Source organism: Macrobrachium rosenbergii, chromosome 50, assembly GCF_040412425.1.
Source record: "Macrobrachium rosenbergii isolate ZJJX-2024 chromosome 50, ASM4041242v1, whole genome shotgun sequence".
NCBI classification, from domain to species: Eukaryota; Metazoa; Arthropoda; class Malacostraca; order Decapoda; family Palaemonidae; genus Macrobrachium; species Macrobrachium rosenbergii.
Genome location: NC_089790.1, coordinates 19,869,320 through 19,889,813, shown reverse-complemented (window position 1 = coordinate 19,889,813; position 20,494 = coordinate 19,869,320). Strand labels below are relative to the sequence as shown.

The 20,494-nt window shown below is 33.6% G+C and overlaps 1 protein-coding gene across 4 annotated transcripts in view; it reads left to right on the top strand.

Annotated features, from left to right (window-relative positions):
* The window catches only part of LOC136832727 (hrp65 protein-like), a 112,559-nt gene that overhangs the window by 62,866 nt on the left and 29,199 nt on the right, over positions 1–20,494 (top strand). For 2 of the 4 annotated variants that reach the window (XM_067094237.1, XM_067094236.1), the window contains one exon: positions 10,700–11,976. The exons of the other annotated variants lie outside the window; for them this stretch is intronic. In XM_067094237.1, coding sequence (XP_066950338.1) covers positions 10,700–10,858 — 159 coding nt within the window. In that variant the 3' untranslated portion in view covers positions 10,859–11,976. Of the gene's footprint in view, positions 1–10,699; positions 11,977–20,494 lie in introns of those variants that run through there. 4 annotated transcript variants of the gene reach the window in all.

Here is a 20,494-nt window from a genome sequence, read left to right as displayed (position 1 = left end):
TATGACTTTGAAAAACTCAGTATTGTATGCCAAGGAGTTTTTCCCCTCCTCAGATGCATACACGCACATCTGACTACTGTGCTATGGTCTTGTAACTTGAAGACTACTTGCATATTTATATTTACAGTTAGAGAAATATAAATATTAAATTAAAATTATATTTCATTTATAGGATGAATTTAAATACAGTTACCTTATTTTTTGCACATGGCATTACATGAGGTAGATATACAAACTTTACACAAAGTGATAGTTGTGGAGAATAGTTCCGTGCTGAAAATAGAAAACATAAGATATTTATGTACCCACTTACTGCTTTTCGATCTAGTTTAATATTAATAGAGTGATGTTTGTTTGAGGGTAGCATCATGGGCATTCAGATATTGCCATATGTTTTAAGGCGGCCTTTGCTTCCTTTGCTTTGAAAATACAGGTACTCTTCAAGAGCAGAATAACAATCTTTGGAAAGGAACAAGTGTTGTATGGAAAGCATTAGAATAACATTGTTGTTGATCTTTTCATTTTAATGATAACTGCCTTGCTGCCCAAGGCAGATCTGATGTAGGATGTATACAATAATTTATATTGTTCTTTTACCAGTTATGATGTTGTACTCTGATTAAGAGACACTTCAACACACATTCATTTACTTATCATTTTTCGTTCACTTTATTTCAGTGAAAATCTCATTATTTTACTTGTGTATTTCTTTGCTGTAGAATCTGGTCATAAAGTTTATTTGGAACTAAGTTGAAAGTTTTCAATTGTGCATGATGTTTACTTTCATGTATGTTCTGTTTGTAAAGAAAGTCTTTACCTATCTGCATTGTTGGCTGGTGAAAATGTGCTTGATTACAAGGCCAAAAACAAGTATTCTAAAACTTGTGTGGTGACTATTTATCACATTTGTTAAGCAAGGCACAACGTTTAGTTGAAACATAACTTTTTGAAGCTGCAATAAAACGTATCGAGAATGACCCTGTGTAACTTTAGTATTGCTCTCTGACAGATAGGTTTAAAAACTTTGAGACTCTGAGCTTTGTATGATCTAGCTAAAAAAAAAAAAAAAGGAAACTTTATGAGGTGTTTATTGGTTTCTCTTCAAGGATCTGGCACAGGTGTGTGTGTGAGGTTGTGAGAGTATTACCAGATCCGAAATTTATTCAAGTAACCTATTTCTTTTGAACTAAAACTGGAGTTTATAAGGCAAATGTAAATATATCCAAGTAAAATTCTTTCAAAAATTTGCTTGCTTTGGTATGAAAAGAAGGTAATTTTTACCTCCCCCCCAGAAAAAAAAAAAATATGGAAGAATCAAAGTGTAAAGTTGTTACACTGCCCAGAGTAATGATTGGAGAGTTCAGATTCTGTGCGGAAAATATTAAAAAAAAATATATATATTTTTAGGAATAGCAGAGTGCAGTTTGGTAATTTGAAAACTTTCTGTTAAGTGCTGTTTAGATGAAAATAATCTTAGATCATTATTTACAGAAAAAAATAACACCATTTCCTGACAATGATAATCATTTACTTTTATGTAGGCTGATAAGTGTACAATCACGTAAACTATGAGCTGGTATGTAGGGAGACCTAAAAATATTTTCCCTGCTATCAGTTCATTTCAATACTAATTTATAAGCAAAAATGTGATGTTTACAGTGCTAACCAAGTTTCTAATGAGGTTGATTATAAAAGTTTCTATAATTTTTGTAGATTACTTGATTCACAAAAGCTTACACCCAAATGTGGTTGTTTCTTAGAAAGTTTTTGTTGAAAAAGAAATAAGGGACTTACTTCCAGTTACTAGATTTGTACACATGCTAGCAGTAGTAAAAAAATGTTTAGCTTATTTTAAGAAGTGAAATTGCATGATCATGTGTTTAAATAATTTTAGTCTACCCTTCTGTCATTATGACAATAATTATACATCATTTGGTACAGTTTAAAGATGTCACTGCATTTTTAATAAGATTTTCTGTTTCATTGTGATGTGGTTTGTATCACATCTGTTATCAATGCACTGCTACTAGGATGGATGTCATTTTCATCCTATACTAAGTATAGGTTGAAACTTAAGTAATTGGTAGGGGTTCTGAGTGCTTAGATAATTGGGAGTTCAGTTATTATAGGACAATTTTCCTAGTTAGCCAAGTGAATAATTAATTGAATAAGCAAAGGAAAACAGGCAAAGTACAGTCTCATTTTGTGGAAAGGAAATTTTCCTTTGTGATGAGTAAAAGCAAAAAGTACGGCAATAAAACCAGAAATACCTTTTGAATTACAGTATGAGGAAAGTTTAAATGATATTGTGTATCTTGTCGCTTCCCTGGAAACATTTTGAGGCATAATGGCTGCTTTGTCATGTAACTACAACTGTTTAAGTATATCTATGAAAAGATTTATCTGAATGATGTAAAAAAAATTAGGGAAATAGCATCATTATTATGAAAAGTGATTTAAGTTAGCAAACTTAATACTCTGTACCCTATTATGACTAGTATATACCAAAGTGCATACAAGAATTTAGCTAAAATTGAATTGCTGTAGTACTGACAGAGGAGTGGGGAGTAGTGTAGAAATTATAATTGCTCAAGACTTATTTACCTATATCTGCCATCATCATCACCAACATATTTGTTAGGTTTTATTCCTTACAGGGTTAAATGCAAAATTGCTTTTTTCCACTTCTATTGAGCATTTTATTCTTGAATTTGTGTCTTGTCTTCACCCTGCTACTTCCATATTTATCACACCTCTTACTAACTACAGAACTTCCTCTCTCATTGCATGCCCAAACAACCTCAATCTTTTGTGATTTTAGTCCTTTTTCTTTTAGACTGGTCATTGCATCTTACAGCCATCATTAATTTTGTAATTTTATCATTTCGGTGAATTCTTGTCACGAATTATGGAATTTTGTCATTCCTCTTTCAGATCATCTCCCTTCTTTTAAGTGCCTATGTCTGCTACATAGAATAGTAAAGTACAGGTCACAATCTTCATGAAGTATTGTTATTGTTGTTTCCTAATGGGATATTCTTGTTTATTAGTAGTCCAGAAGTGTCTCTCCACTTCATTCTGGCTGTTGCTACTTAGGTCAGTCTCCTACTGACAGTTATAGTAGGGACTATCAAGTTTACTCCTCATATCTGTCTCAAACTTGGCACTCATAAACACCACTACACCTAATTGCTTGTTTAAATATTATAAAATGCCTATTCAGGATTCACAAATATGTTTAACTTCTTATCCACCTATTACTTCCATATATGTTTAACTTCTTATCCACCTATTACTTCCATAGCTAACTGTTTACGTTTTTGACAGTTAAATTGTCAGTGTTCAGTTATTTCTCAACATTTCCACTAGCTGTTTGCATAACATTGTTCAGCTATTCCTCAACGTTTCCACTAGCTTTTTGCATAATTATCAATTTTTTTGTACTTTTTTTCTAGTGTTAAACTAATTTTGGGGGTCCTATCTCCTTTTATTTTTTTCATGCATACTATAGTCAGGTCATTAGGCATTTTCATTTCAGCGTAGATTTTGTCTTTTTGTTGTTTATAAGTTCTGATTACATTCTTCACCGGTCATCTTGTGCCCTCTCCACTTTTTTTTTTTTTTTTTTTATTCCATTCCTCCTCCTCTTCCAGTTCACTTATTTTTTCTCTTTCTTGCGTCTTCTCTGCCAGTGATTGCCGGCCCTGTTCAATTACCCTTGGTACAATTCAGATCCATTAACCATACCATTTGGTAATTTTTAGCCACAGAGCACTGAGAATACTATTATTATCTTCATTACCTGGCATCCCATCAACGTTAATGTATTTGCTGTTGGCCTGCAATTGGAAAACTGTGTACTGTTGAAAGAGGTTGGAAATTTATCAGAGCAAAAAGTGAAATTGTGATACAAGAACCATTCTCCATATATCCTTTAGTGATACTGTATAGTGTTTCAGTTGTTTTCACCGTTCACTTTTTCATTGTGTTTATACTTTAGACATTTCTGTATTACAGTATTTGGTGGTGATGCTTTTTTTACAAGGATTTATATTGCATGGGGTGAAAAGGACTGTTGAGAAGGTTAAACTGATTATTTGTCTGAAATCTTCAGGGTTAATTCAGTGAAGTATTTTAGGATCAGTGACAGATTAAGAAGAATTTTAAAAAGCATAAAAAAGTTTTTAAGTTGATTTGAAAAGACCGCTAACCCAATTTTGCAAAAACAATGACAGTGTTTGTAGGGAAAGCCAGACTTCTGATATACCATGGATTTAAAATTTTAAGCCAGTAGCATACAAGCAGGATTACCTTTCTGTATTTTGCATCATTGGAATGAACTTGAGGCTGAGGAAACATGTCTATATGAAAATGTTTACTCCAGTGACATTTGCACATTTTCTGACCATATAACCAGCCAGGTATTATATTCATTCATACATTAATATGTAAAGATTTTGTGAAGTTGGAATTACACCAAATTTGGCAACATTTTTAGGAAGAGCATCAGATTTAGATTTTCTGGTACATATTAAACAGCTTCCAGTAGTGGGTGAAAAATCCAACTAAGTATTATACTGTGTAATAGTATTTTGACATTATACAGTGTTAGTATAGCTAACATTTTTAATGATCTTATACAGTTGTGCAGTATACAAATACAAATGTATTTTATCCTTAAAGTCATACTTATTGATACAAAAAATTTGAATTGCATTACTACCATTAGAATTAACATGCTTTTGATGTATTATGTGTGAATTTTTTTTATAGAATTCTGAAAATATCGTATTGCCAACTAAAGCATATGTAGCAGGCTTACGCCCCTTTGGGATCATCTGTTGCTAGAGTATTTTTTTTAATTTAGTAAGTTTGCAAAGCATACTTTGTATGAAATAGAACCCAGCACCTTGAACATGGTGATATTGTTTGGTAACACAAAAAAATCAGACAATTTAAGTAGAGAAGAAAGGCATATAGAAGCTATATGGTTCCTATGAACATTTTCTTTATGTACATCCTCTTCCATTCAGACAAAGCTTGGATTTGGATTAAAAGTTTTCGAGATTATAGTGTGATATGGTTCGCATTTGCTTGGTATGAATTTTCATCTGCTTTAAGCAGTGTCTTGAAGTACTCATCGCCATAATTCACCCCCCTTTTGAATTTATTGAACCTTATTGATACAGTGCTACTAAGATCTTGGGTAGTCTACTAAAGCGACCACAAAATACGTCTAAGCACTGTCCAGGTTACAATTGAATTGACTAAAACAATGAATGTAAAGAAAAGAATTTCCCAGGTAAAGCAGTGCTGAAAGAAAAGAATTATGCCAGGTAAAGCAGTGCTGTAAGAAAGCAGCATTCTTGGGAGGTATACTTTTGAGTGTATGAAGTGCAATACATACGCAGGTGAAAGTTTTCTGGATCTTAGGAAAACAAGTTATGTGAGACTATTATTTGTGTATCTACAGAAATAAAGCACACTTGTGTATTATTGATTGCTATAATAAAATGAACTGTGCTTTAAGAATAATAAAATTTGATGAGTTGATAAATAAAAATAGGAAGCGATGGTGCAGAAATGGAGAGAAAGAGGAAGAGACCATTCAGAAATGAAATTAGATCAGTATTGCTAGGTTTATCATCGAAAACTTAGAACAGCAGTTTGAAATTAAGCCAGAAACTTGGGGTATGTACGAAAAACACTGCAAAGAGGGATTTTCCTAATTTTAGAGATGTAACCAGGAAACTTAACTGTGGTAAATTAAGAAACAATAGAAAACCTGCAGTCCTCGGAAAATGCAACAGTAAAATATTATCAGATTTGTGGGTAAAAGTGACTATAGTTACATTATCATAAGGAAGGATATGGAAGGATACAAAGAATTAACGAACTTGAGAAATTACAATTTTAACGTAGGTTTTGTCTTAGGACTTAAATATCATATGGTATATTTTGGTTTTATTAGTATGTTGTAGATGCTGTAGACTTTTAAAGCCGCACTGAATAAGTAACAACAGGTTTGTTGCTCTTTTACCTGAAAAGGTAGTTTTGAAGTTTACTACAAAGTAATAATCAGTAGCACTATCAAAAGCTTTTACATCAACATTTGTGGGGTTTTCCATTAAATGGGTTTGCCTTACTTCCTGTCTCAAGTACGCTCTACCTGAACTGTCAGGTCAAGGTATTCATTTATCCCCATTTTCCTCAAGGTTTGTGTATTTTTTTTTCCATGGTTTTTTGGGCCTACCTAAAAGACTTCATCCTGCTATTTCTGCATCCATATCTCTTCAGACTAACTCTTTGTACGCTTTTCTTTGCTTGCTTTCAAGTCATTGTAAGTTTTGTTAGAATGACATTAATTTTCAGTCCTCTTCTCCATACCACACTTGCACTTTTAAAATATATACACCAATACTGCAAATTCTGCTGTTATTGTTAGATCATTTGCATAAAGCATATCCCAGGATCTCGCTTTTTAACTTGTAGGTTCTCCTGTTACTAGTAAACGGAAAAGCCTCAGTGCTGATCCTTCAAGGGCTCCAACATTTATCTTATTCTTCTAATACATCTGCCTCTGTCTTCACACCAGATCTGGTGTAATGGTATAGTAACATCACTAGTTTGATGCTGTCTGGTACCCTCTGCATTTTTATTGTGGACTTGAATTTTTATTCCAGTACTCTGTCAGATGTTTTTCCAAGACCTACAAAAATATTGTACAGTCTCTTTGAGTACTCATCATCATAACAGGTGTTTCTGTTGTTGATCTTTTAGTATAAAACTAAACTGACAAGCTGATTTTTGCTGTGTTTGTCATTCTTTCCTCCAGCACCTTTTCCAATATTTGCGTAGGAGTCGTATTCCTCCATAATTTTCACTCTGTAATGTATCCTTTTTTCTTTTTATAACATTACTCTGTGACACACTTCCCTTCCTTTGTCACATTTTTCGATATATTCTAGTTAGCCCATAACTGATTAGCTTTACTATGCCTTTTATTAAGTTCTTGTTACTAGAGATGGTCTTGGGGCTCTCGTGGTTTTAAAATTCCAGATGACCCCTTTAACATATCCAGTTGTGTTCTGTATCAGTCCTTCTATCATGCCAGCAACTTCTAGTCCATGTTCATTTTCTTCACTCAGGTTCCCAGAATACTGACTCTGTCATTACAGTACATATCTGCATTTTCAAATTTAATTTTACATTTTCAACCCTTTTATACATTTTTTACATTTTATTCCTGTTTCCCCCTGTCACTTTGCTATCTAGAATACTTCCTTCTGTATCCTGTTTTGAGATTCTGATTTCACATTTATGACTCTTCCTCTTTACCCTTGCCAACTGCCTTCTGCCACCACCTTTCCCCCTTATATAAACATCTTTATCCTCATTCCTGCCTAACCTCTGCCAGAAGAGCCTCCTTAGTGTCACCCCACATACCTCTTACATTGTGTATCCCTTCTTTGAGCAGCTTCCACTGAAGTTTTTATTCAGTATTTGCTGACATTACTTCTCAATACCCTTATTTGATTGTATTTTTCAGTTCCATGTTTTTATTCTCTTGATTGGCTCTTATAATCATGTGTCTGTTCCCACCTGCCAAATTGGAGCTCAGCAGTCAATTTTGTGATAAACAGGCCTCACTTATATAAGTGCAATTTTTTTTTTCTTTTATGCTTTCCATACTGTTCATCCCAGCACTTGGCCTTGGGCCCAAATTCTATATTCTATTCTTTAGTTCATAATTATTACATCAATATGTGCTTCAGCTTCTTCGCTCTTGCACATTATCAATCTCTCTCTCACCTGACTGTCACTTATCATGATGACACATCTGATAGCTTCTCTTTTATATCCGACTTCTGAATGCATCAAATATTCACATTTCTTCTTGCCAATATTTCCACCATGTACATGGGTTTTTCCCACCATTGTTCCCAAATTTACAGTACAGTGCACTATCTTTTAATGAGCTCACTTCAGATTTCTCAGACATTTTTGTCTCTTTCCTCCACCCTCCCCCCCCCCCCTTACTTTTCAGGTACTTGGGTCATATTGTTATTAGATATTGGTTCCAAATTACTTACTATTTTGAAAATGCATGTGGAGAATGTGCCAGACTATTTAGTATATGTGGGTATAGGAAAAATGCTGTACAGTTAGTAAGGAGTCTTACATCAGACTGTTTAGCTAGTTTTAGAAAGGCCATTGTTATATTGTATTGATCATTAGAGTGAATCATTGTATAAAAGAGGCAACTTTATAGATCTGGCATATAGATTTGTTTAGCTCAATAGTTTTTCTAATGCTGTAAAGTTGTATTAACTTACTTTTTCGGTTTTTTCCTCTATAGGAATTTTTATTATGTTTATGGAGTAGCTGATAATAAATACAGTAATAGTGACGTGAGTCAGCATACTATATAGTCTCTTTGGGTTAAAAACAGTAGCCCTATATTGAGGGTCTCTCATTCCTGTAAGTGTAGGTAGGTACAATTAGAAAGTGAAAGTGACTGATGATGATAATGGTGGTGGTGGGAATCTGCCTACTTAGGAAAATGAGTTATAGCTACCAAGGAGCTTGAAGGTTTCTCTTATAAATCTTATATTTTGTCTGCTTGTACCCAGAGAACATGACATTAGTGTGAAGTTTATTGTGCATGTACTAAAATTAATTTCCCCAGTATGTTACTTATACACGTGGTCAGGGGAATTCTTTACTAGTAATTTTTTTTATTTATGAGTGTGTGGGGTGATGTGAAAAGAGAGTTCATTTGAAAATATTTAATGTCACTAAAGATTTCTATTTATTTTATACATCAGTGAAATTACTGTACCACATTTTTCAATATACACACGTCATTTAATTTCCCTTTGTAGATTTGTCTGCTAAATAATGCATGTTTCTTCATCACTTTGAAGAGCATTTTTGAGCTGAGGTGAAGTTGACAATTCACTCATGCCAGACCTATATACAGTTCTTTCCAAAATGTCGTTATAGGTTTGAAGCTCATGGTGAAATTTTATTACATAAAGGATTTCTGAGTCATAATTTGGAAGTATGCATTTAGTTAATTGCATTGATTTTTCATCAGGCAGGCCAGTCTTATCACTAGAAAACCTTATTTTTTATATTTTATTCTCATGCGGTGAGTCTCCCTTCTTTTTTTGTCTTATAATTTTCATTACCATGGACACAGCATAGAAGGCATTAGTGGATATTAAGAAAAATATTTTCCTCTCTACAGTTTTAGTGGTTTCACAAGATACTATACCAATTTAATGGAGATTATATTACCTTTTGAGTAAGGATAAAGATGATGAGATCATTCTCATTGTTGGGGTTGGGGCCAAAAGTAACTTTTCTTGTAAGGTCATTCTCCTCATTGCCTACTTTCTCAGTCCTTTTTCCCAACTTCTGTTTTTGGACATCATCCATCACTTGTACCCCTATTAATCATACATGATTGAGTTACAACATTTCTCTCATTAATCAAACATCTCTAGCTTTCCAGTTTATGTAGTGTCAGGAATTGTAGTTTAAAAGCCGATGTGTTTAGTTTGGGACATGAAAAATGACCATGGTCAGTGGTTTCAGTTTTTATAAACAATTGGCCTGTAGGAAATTATTGCATTTAGTGCTTTACTTCCTGGTGAAGTTTTGTAAGTTTCATTTTGACACTTGAAATCATTGTCACCATCATTTTTATTTTCACCTTCATTTAATTCTATTCTATTAATCCTTGTATGTGAAAATGCTTTTGTAGCTCCAAATCATTTATTCTTACAGCATATATTGTGGTTTGCAGTTACCAGTATTGTGTAGTAGGTCATCTTGGAATGCAACTGTATTAATAGTGGGGCTTTTAATGCAGAATGAACTATTATTTGAATCTTTAATAGACATAATTGTAAAATTCAAGAATTTTTAGTTACTGTATTATGCCACGGAATATTTTAGAGGGGTAGAGTTAGGTACCTTTAGTTAGGTCTGATGAGGCCACGAGAATAGTAACGATGTTTTGACTGAATGACTTGCCTCCCTATCTAGCTTTAAATTGAACTTAACCAAGCATGCGTAAAAGAAGTTAAAGATTTAATGAAGAATGTTTTGTTCATGATGTGATGACAAGGTAGTTTTACTAATTTTGCTAGTTATTTAATAGCTAGATTATGCTATGGAAGTGCTATTGTCAGGAACCAGAATAATTTCATGTCATTTCTTTGCATTAAATGACTTGCTGTTAGTGCTACTTATAAGGATAGCTAGATACCTTTATTATATGCATATTGTTTACCATTTTTGAGTACAGTTTTAAAAATATCATTGGCTAACAAGGAATCAAGTATAAAATCTTCGCAGTTGCCTTTCTTAACAGTGATTTTCAGGTGGGAACTGCATAGTACATGGGGGCAAAATTACCTCCTTATTTTTATATAAATAACAACAGGTGATTTCAAAGGGTACAGTATTTGGAAGAATATGAAAACTTGCATATCATATTTGGAATTAATCGCATTTTCATCAGAAAGTTGGCAGATCTCTGTGAAGCAAATGCTTAGCAAGGAATTGCAGATCTTTATTTTTGCAGTACTGTACTGAATTTCCTTAGTGAAGAAGTGCTGCATTAACACGTCTCCACAGTTTCTGTTATATCTTCATTTGGTTGCATTTTTTTAATCCATTCAACTAGGACCCCAACACGTTCCTGGAAAACTTCAACAACCGCGGCCGTAACTTTGAGCAGGGAGGCAATGACTACGCTGGCCAAAGAGGCCGTGAAGGTGGCCGCTCCCGCTGGGGGCACAATGATCGTGATGACTACGGCCCAGCCAAGAGAGCTCGCTACTAGATCCGGAGAAATTTTTTGTATTAATGGATTATGAACTGTTGAGATGGGTCTTACATTAGCTATTTTTGGCACTTGAAGTGGGCAGGCTGGTTACACTTAGGTTGACCTGGAAGGGTGTAATCTCCCATGATTGTCGAAGTACAGACCATAATTAATTGTGTTTGGCGTTGTAATTATTTTATAGTAGGTTTTGCAAGATAACCTAATGTCGTGTGACACTTGTCATGAGATTGTAAGCATGTGAGAAAAAAGAAAGGGGGGATATATTTTGAAGTAGAATTTCCTGATTTTATATATGCATATCTTGAAGGGAATTTGCAGGGTAGGTTCAATGTAGCATCTAAGAAAATGTTAATTGGGAAAAGTATTCCAGTCTGGATTGCATATCATGCAACTCCAGCTTTTGTAGTGTAATTCATGATTTTTTTTTTTTATTTTTTCAGAAGGTACTAGCTATTTTCTTAAGGTTTTATTTCAAAGTTTTCTCTATAGACTTAAGCTGAACTTGACTTGTTCATCCTTCATAGTGTGTATGAAGTCTTAGTCTTCTCTTTATAATCATAATGAATTCATAGTTTAAGGCTAAAATCTATAATCTTGTATAGAAAGAAAAGGTGAGCAAATTTGTCTCGGAAATGTGCTTGCTCTGTCAAGTATGACTTTTAAGAATGTCTGATCTCTTCCTTTTGGAATTTCACTTTTCTTCTTGCATTGATATCAAGGTAATATTTTTTTAGAGTTTGATTTTAAGAATTTTTGTTATCATTGCTCATTATTTTTAGCATCTTGAGCATATATAGCTTCTATTGGAGCATTGGTAACACTAGACAAATTAATAGCAAGGTAATGAATTTGAATTTAGATGTTGATATCAGTGGGAAGCTTCATAGTTTCCAGTTCAGAAGTATTAACATGTACTTACATGTTCTCTGTTCAGAATGAAAAGTGTTTGCTGTGAAATAGCATTTGAGATTACTTTTATCTGTCTTTCTTTTTTCTTTTTTTTTTTCTCTTCATTTTGCAGTACAGTAAGTGCTTTATCGTAGTGCTGTCCACAATGTTTTGGATAGCATTTATGTAAAAAAAAAAAAAATGCAAATATAAAGTTATACATGTAACATCTTTTAATATTATCCAGTCATATTTCTTCATAATAAAGAAAACGTCTTACATCACAAAAGCTTTCGAGAAACCATTGAAGTGTCTTATAGCAAGGAAAATTTGTTTTGACTAAAAGAAATGGTTAGCAGTAGTTGAAACAATAATCTGGTTATCTTTACAATTACTTTTAACAGGCAACTTTGGTACAAGAAATATAATTTTATTTCATAAGAGCCAATGAAGTATGAAAGAATGAAAGACAAAAATGTAAGCAGTTACGAAATAATTTTTTTCAGGCATCGTGCATGTTTGGCAAGTGCCTTAACAAATTGGAAAAAAACTTCACCCCTCTCCCTCTGTTTATACCACTTTGTACTCGATGAGTACCTGTTGATATAATGGAAGTTTCAACTTTCGGAGTAATGCTTCAGATGTTGATAATTTTTGTTTTAAGGTACCTTGTTGCTATCTTAACTAGTTTTACAGAAGGAAGGTATATTTTCTCCCAAAATCAGGTGAATATGCAACTACTAGACCATTTACTATGAAGTCTTTGGAAGAAAAGCTCCCAAGACTGTTTTTTGGGCTTAATTTTTCCTTTATGGAAAGAGCTAAGAAAACTTTTTGATAATGATATTCAGAAAGTATTTAATCCATTTAACTACAGTTTTTACTGACTGTAATTTATACATTTTTTTACTTATGCTTTCTCTGATACAACCAGCGGTGATTTTGCAAAAGCTTGCAATTTAAATCTGATATTGATTTTGTATTTGTGTGTTGTCAGAAGAAAGTATCGTCTTAAAAACATTACGTACATTGTGTCGCCGGCCAAGTACATGCCACCCTTAAAAGTGCAAGTCTGTTACAAATTCTTGAAGAAGTGACAAGTGAATATGTAGTAGAGGTTCACCAGTTTCTAATGTAATAGGAGGCCTATTTTATTGGCGTCGTTCCGGAATCATTTATACCTACGAACAACGTTATGTATTTAAAAAGTAAATACATGTTTAGTTGCAAGAAACTGTAAAGTATGGCACGTTTGGTGAGTTTTCAGACGTGACAACAGGGAAGTTTGGCAATAAATTTTGTATTTATAAGTAACTCATAACGTTTCGTACTGATCGAGTAATATACTTATTTAAATGTATGCCTTGTTCATGAGATTTTGTAAACTACACTGGTTGTACTTGAGGCAATTTCAATGAACAAGATTATAATTCTTTAATTCTTGAAATTTTTAGCATTGTGGTTCACACTACTTGGTACTAATCACTTTGAATTTTCATTTAGGTAGTCTATTGCAAAATGGTAAAAAAAAACGAGTCCAGTGCTATTACATTATGATGCATTTGCCTCCTGTTGTAGGCTTATTTTCAGATATTTCTTGACTTTCGTTCCTATCATTTTGTTAACATTTTTTGACCAGGAAAAGCTTGGTGGCTAGCCCCAAACTAACCTTAAGATTTCTTCTACATCATCTTTCCAACACGTATATTAAAACATAAGACAATATTTATCAGAAGAAAGACAATCGAATTATGGATATAAAAGAAAAAATAGGAAATTCATGAAAGAATCAAGTTATAATTTTTAAAAAGTTAACGTGCACAAAAGATGTGCAGTCAAGGAAATACTAAATTATATCAAGGAAAGTAAAGAAAGGAGTAGAGATGCAACATTTATTGTATAATGATGATAAAAAAATTCAAGGGAAATACTTAGTGAATATGAACCAGGGCTTTGGCCCATTTATTGGTTCAGTAATATGAACCAGGGCTTTGGCCCATTTATTGATTCAGTTGGTACTTTACAAGTTCTGTGCTTTGTCCACTCGTGCATCTTCTGCTATGGTCAACTTTTACGTCAACACTGAATGACAAGTATTTGGCAGAATTGGAAAAAATTTTATGACAATTCTCAACATTTTCAGAACCAGTTAAGGAAGGTCCTACCTAGCTATAATTTTATAGTCAAGGTCTAATGAATCAGTCCACAAGAGTTGACATTTTTGGCTCATTGGTCTGGTCAATCTGTTTTTGATAAAGTGTTTTGGATTGTTACAAGAAAAGATAGGGTAAAGGAAAAAACAGTAGTGCTTAGAATTACTCCTGGAAACTGCGGCTTCACATGCACTATGTAACCAAGTGCACAGTGTTTTGGTAAGTGCATTTCCTTCGTTTTTTGAAAAAGTGTATTTTTCTCCAAGTTTTGCCTTTCAGTAACAATCTTTTTCAGTATACTGTACAGTATTTGACAAATCCCACAGTATATATTTAGATGTTTTAAAATACATTGTGAAACCTGTTACTGCATATCATAAATGGCACTTGCCCTAGTAAATGGCAACATTATGATAATGAATGTTTTGGTATTTCAGATTATATTAGTAGTTTTAACTTTAATTGTTCTGCCTTCATTGTTTGAACTAGCTAAAAGCTGTAATTGTTCAACATTGAAAGTACAATTTGCACATTTTTCTAAGGTTGAGCATATCAGATTCCTTTGCTGAATGTTGAATATTTATTAAAAAATTACACCTAGAGTTACTCAAAGAAAATAATTTTGCCAGTGAAATCTGTTGTATAAGTGGCTAAAATACAAATAATTTTATATTAATTGCAAAGCATTTTATCATGACTATTCATCTATTACCAGGGAAGGAAAAGAGATTGACTATTTTACTTTGTACAAATTTCCATCCAAATACTTTAGTAGTCTCCAGTGCCAGCGTAATTGACGACTTACTACTTTCGTTTGTGTAGCATTTCTGAGTGGGACATTTTTAAGGAAAGCCTTCCTCATATATTTAAGAAACCAGGTTTTTATTGGGTACAGAAGAAATGCATTAAAATATTTTTATTACATTGGTGAGATCCTTACCAAAGTGATTATTCACTGTTGTTTGTGGACGTATTACCATGATTGCCACAAATAATGCAGTCATTATTTTAGTTGTGTATGCCTCATGGTTAAGAGTAAGATTTACATGTTAATCGAATTAGTTTTCAGCCTTAAGAATCTTGTAGAAGCTATGAATTGCGTGACACAGAGAAGAACAAGCACCAACAAGAATAGAGTTATTGGAGACAAGTGTTACGAAGCAGTAATAAAAATGGCAAGGCAAGAGTAGAAAGCAAGTAAAAAAATATATATTCATATATTTGTCATGCATGAATTTTTTTATATTCACAAATATTAAGCCCCTAATATCATTGATATTGGATTCATTTTTCCTAGGGACTAACAACCCAAGGAGAATTATAATTTGTTAGGTGTTATTGTGCCAGCGAGGATTTGAACAGTGGTCAGGTGGAGAAACAATGATTGATGGTGACTTTGACCACCGGGATGGCCTGAATCATAGCCTGCCATTGTTTTTAACCACGCCGCTTTTGGGATCCTGATCAGCAGTGAAGCACTTATGACTTGTAATTCTCCATGGGTAAAAGTTACTCATTCCCAAGATACAGTGAATTCAACAGTTAATGTTATACAGTATGTGGATTAATATTTGTGAATATACATATAATATACACGCATAGTGGTACCTCCAATTGTGTTTTTGTTTTCTAATGTTTCAGATTTATGGTGGTTTTTATTAGATACAATAAAGAAAAATTTGATAAACATCAGTTAATGCAACTTACGAGGTCAGCAGCAGATGCTGAGGAGGCAGAAAGATACAAAAACTAGTACAAGCATGCACTCTTAAAAACAAACAGTAAGATATATAAAGTGATGTAATGTTGCGTAATGTATAATATTATATTAAAGCTTCAAAAATATTAAAAATAGTCTGATACACTACAACGTTTAGCTGCATGGCGGCATTGCTTCTTGGTATTCGAATCAAATGTGTGCTAGTATAAATGTTATTCGCAGCCACCATCTCTGCAGTAAATTTGTGTATAGTTTGTTCCATTGATACTAAGCGTCATGCTATACCATCGGAAAATATGGACATGCCACAAAAAGGGTGAAAAGGTTGCTGGTTCACTAGAATTGGACACCAATATTGACTTTAGCCCATGTCAAAAGTGATACTGAAGGGATGATTAACACTCGTCAACAAGGAGAGAAGAGGATCTACAAAGAAATGGAACATCATCTTTCTCTTTGGAGTGAACAGCAGCTGTTGATTCAAGATAAAGCTTTGTTCTTGTTTCGAGACCTCAAGAAGGTGTCATGATGAGAAAGATGCAGACTAGAAGTTCAGAAAGGCTCGTGCAGTTCGAGCAGCGACACAATCTTCTCAGCATCAGGATCCAAGGCAACACTGGGTTAGCAGCATCCATGTTCCCGTCCATGTTGGCAAAGGTTATTGAGGAGCAGTTTCTGCCACTGATATTCACTGTAGATCAGACTACTATTTACTGGAAGAAAATGTCAGACCATTCATTCATAATCATGGAGAAGAATGCTATGCCAGGCATCAAGGTTGTATATGACCATTTTACCCTTGTGTTGTGAGGTAGTTAGTGTGTGACCATAAATGAACAATATGTGACTTTGGAATGGATATGACATCTACAAGGCAGTCCTAAATGTAAACATATCATGGAGTGAAATTTTGACCAAAGCTGTGAATGGCTTTTGGAAGAAGCTGAACCTCAATTTGCTCACAATTTCAAGGGCTCTATTGAGGTGGATATGAACAGAGCCTTGGTGACATTGAGGATTTTGTCTGGATATCAAATAGCCACTAGCGAATGAAAAGTTGATAAATTGTCATGAGCAGCAGTGCCATGAAGGGGAGCAGAGACCAAAACCACAACTACAAATCTTCATCAGCAAATGCAGCAGGCCTTCACACACTTTAGTCCACTTTTCTAGGTGATGGATCCCAATCCTGAATGCTTTGCCAAGGTTATAGGGATAGCGCATGAAAAGGAGTGACAAGAGTTCAGGGCATTCTTGACCAGTGCTTGGGTTGGCTTGCAAATTCAAAACAATAAATTCTGCCATAACCATCAGTGTAGTCTCCCCCTCCTGCCCATCAAGCACTTTAACAGCTACCGTACCGGATGTAAATTTTTTGGAGGGTTTCATTACCTACTTTTTAAATAAAATGTATAAATTTATTATGATAGAAAAAATAGTGAACTACTGAGCAACTTCTTGTAATGGGGATGTTTTGGGGTTGCCTGTTCACAGGGTTTATACGGTATTGAGGTCTTTTATGAAGAGTGTATTCAAGTTAGATCATCTTCAAAATGTACAAGTTCTAGAACAATAAACAACATAAGGTGAGGTGCAATAGTCCTGTTTGTTGAAATAAACACAGTGCTATATCAAAGCATGTGGTATGGGTTGTCACTCCAGCCCCATGCACAGCTTTGATTCTCTTCCTTGGTAGCTGAGGTTTCTTAACCCTTAAACGCCTATCGGACATATCATACGTCGACTAAAATTGTCTGTTGGGTGCCGAGTGGACGTACCGTACGTCGACTACAAAAAATTTCAACCTTCGGTCAACTTTGACCCGACCGAAATGGTCGAAAAACGCAATTGTAAGCTAAAACTCTTACATTCTAGTAATATTCAATCATGTACCTTCATTTCGCAACAAATTGGAAGTCTCTAGCACAATATTTCGATTTATGGTGAATTTTTGAAAAAAACTTTTCTTACTCACGGGTGGTAACTCGGCCGAAAATTTCATAAATTCTTTCGTCAATTTGTTGTAATTTTTGCACTGTTCTATATTAGCCATTACATAATGTTTTATATATGAAAATGTGCGCAATTTCATGTACAATACAGCAAAATACAACCCATGGTTGTAGCTTTTATCAGTTTGGAAATATTTTCATATAAACCACGATAACTGCCAAAATTTCAACCTTCGGTCAACTTTGACTCGACCGAAATGGTAAAAAAAACGCAATTTTAAGCTAAAACTCTTACGATCTAGTAATATTCAATCATTTACCTTCATTTTGCAACCAATTGGAAGTCTCTAGCACAATATTTCGATTTATGGTGAATTTCTGAAAAAAACTTTTTCCTTACGTCTGCGCCAGAAATTCTTTCATCACGTTGTTGTAATGTTTGCACTGTTTTATATTAGTCGTTACATCTAGTTTTATATATGGAAATGTGCGCAATTTCATGTAGAATACAACAGAAAATAACTCATGGTTGTAGCTTTTATCAGTTTTGAAATATTTTCATATAAATCACGATAACTGCCAAAATTTCAAGCTTCGGTCAACTTTAACTGGACCGAAATTGTCAAAAAACGCAATTATAAGCTAAAACTCTTACATTCTAGTAATATTCAATCATGTACCTTCATTTTGCAACAAACTGGAAGTCTCTAGCACAATATTTCGATTTATGGTGAATTTCTGAAAAAAAAATTTTTTCCTTACATCTGCTTGCTGTAACTCTGCGAAGATCTCAGAAATTCTTTCGTCATGTTGTCGTAATGTTTGCATCGTTTTACATTAGTCGTTACATAAACTTTTATATATGAAAATGTGCACAATTTCATGTAGAATACAACAGAAAATAGCTCATGGTTGTAGCTTTTATCAGTTTTGAAATATTTTCACATAAATCACGATAACTGCCAAAATTTCAACCTTGGTCAACTTTAACTCGACCGAAATGGTAAAAAACGCAATTGTAAGCTAAAACTCTTACATTCTAGTAATATTCAATCGTTTAACTTCATTTTGCAATAAATTGGAAGTCTCTAGCACAATATTTCGATTTATGGTGAATTTTTAAAAAACATTTTCCTTACGTCTGCGCAGTAACTTCGGCGAACATCTCAGAAATTCTTTTCGTCTCGTTGTCTTAATATTTGCACCGCTTTATATTAGTCGTTACATAAAGTTTTATATATGAAATTGTGCGCAATTTCATGTACAATACAACAAAATATAACTCATGGTTTTAGCTTTTATCGGTTTTGAAATATTTCCATATAAATCACGATAAATAGAAAAAATTCGACTTTCTGTCAACTTTAACTCGACCGAAATGGTCGAAAACTGCAATTGTAAGCTAAAACGCTTACAGTCTAGTAATATTCAATCAATTAGCTTCATTTTTCAACAAACGGGAAGTCTCTAGCATAATATTTCGATTTATGGTGAATTTAAAAAAAAAAACATTTTTTTACGTCCGCGCGTTACGAATTCATGCATCATTTTGTGATAATATTTTCTCTGTGTTGCTTTGATCGTTTTAAAATTTGTTATATACCAAAATCATCGCAATTTAGTGTACAATACAACTAAAAAAAATTAACTCATTAGCTTTAACCGTTTTGCTTATAGCGCGATTTGTATACAATTATATACGAGTTTTTTTTTTTTTTCGCTGTCATATATTATAATATTTATATATGATAATGATATTTTTTTCATTTCTGATGGTTGCATACTAAACTTCAGGCAATGACAAAAAAAATGAGCCAAAAATGAACTCTTAATCTTAAAAACTAAGCGTGCTGTGATTTTTGAAAAAACTTTTTTTCCGCTTCGGCGCTAACTCACCGAACGCCGCCGGCATACGGGAGACGTTTTTGTAAATAGGGCTTCGGCGTTAAAGGGTTAATTTACATTTGATTATCATGCTCTTATACATTACACACACACATACAATTTGTATGTATATTGCATGTAATTGAATGTAGTTTCAACTTTGTCAGCTAATTATTTTAGTCTGTTGAACCCCAGCTCTCTGACTGATAGGTGAGGAAGCAGTAATGTCCTATGTTACTTTTGTGTGTGTGTGTTTTTTTTACCTAATTTTCATTATGATATTTGCTACTACGGTCAAAGGCATATTATAGTTGTGTTGGCATTTAATTTAATTTTGAAAAAGTATGAACAGGAGAAAATAAAAAAGAAAGATGTCTTTGATAGAAAATATTTCATAAAACGTTACCCATACCTCTTAAAAACGTTGATTATAGAAAACATTTTTATCATGCATGTGACTTGGGTGACTACCAAATCAGACCAGTAAAATTTATTGGACAATACAGTACTATTCCTTCTTTGTATAAATTATGAAAATATGGAATTACCCCTCTTACTACAGTCAAAAGGATAAAATATTGTCTAGATTAGATATCAAAAGAATGTTTTAACAATGTATCTAATTATTACTGCTGTACAAGTGCTTGAGGAGAGGAATCTCAAGCTGAGGTAGAAGTGGCACTTAAAGAGTGTATTGCTATTAATATTTTCAGTTACGTCGTTTGTGTAATGGATGAAAGAGCAACTTTATACTTAAAGTATATTTGAATGTGGGTATCTTCACTTTTACATCAGTAGCATTTTGATAATGCAACAGTGCAGTACTGTATTTTTTAGATGAAAAATGAAACTTGCAGTAATTACATTACTGGTTACTGAGTACATACTGATTCAGTCTACATGTAAGTGATATGCAGAACTTTAACATTAGCAGGAAATTGGAAAAAGTTAGCATGTTTACCAAATCCATATCTGATGATTCTGACTGAAAAAAATTGTGCTCAGTTTTTATTCTAGAATACTGTATGTGCGTAAT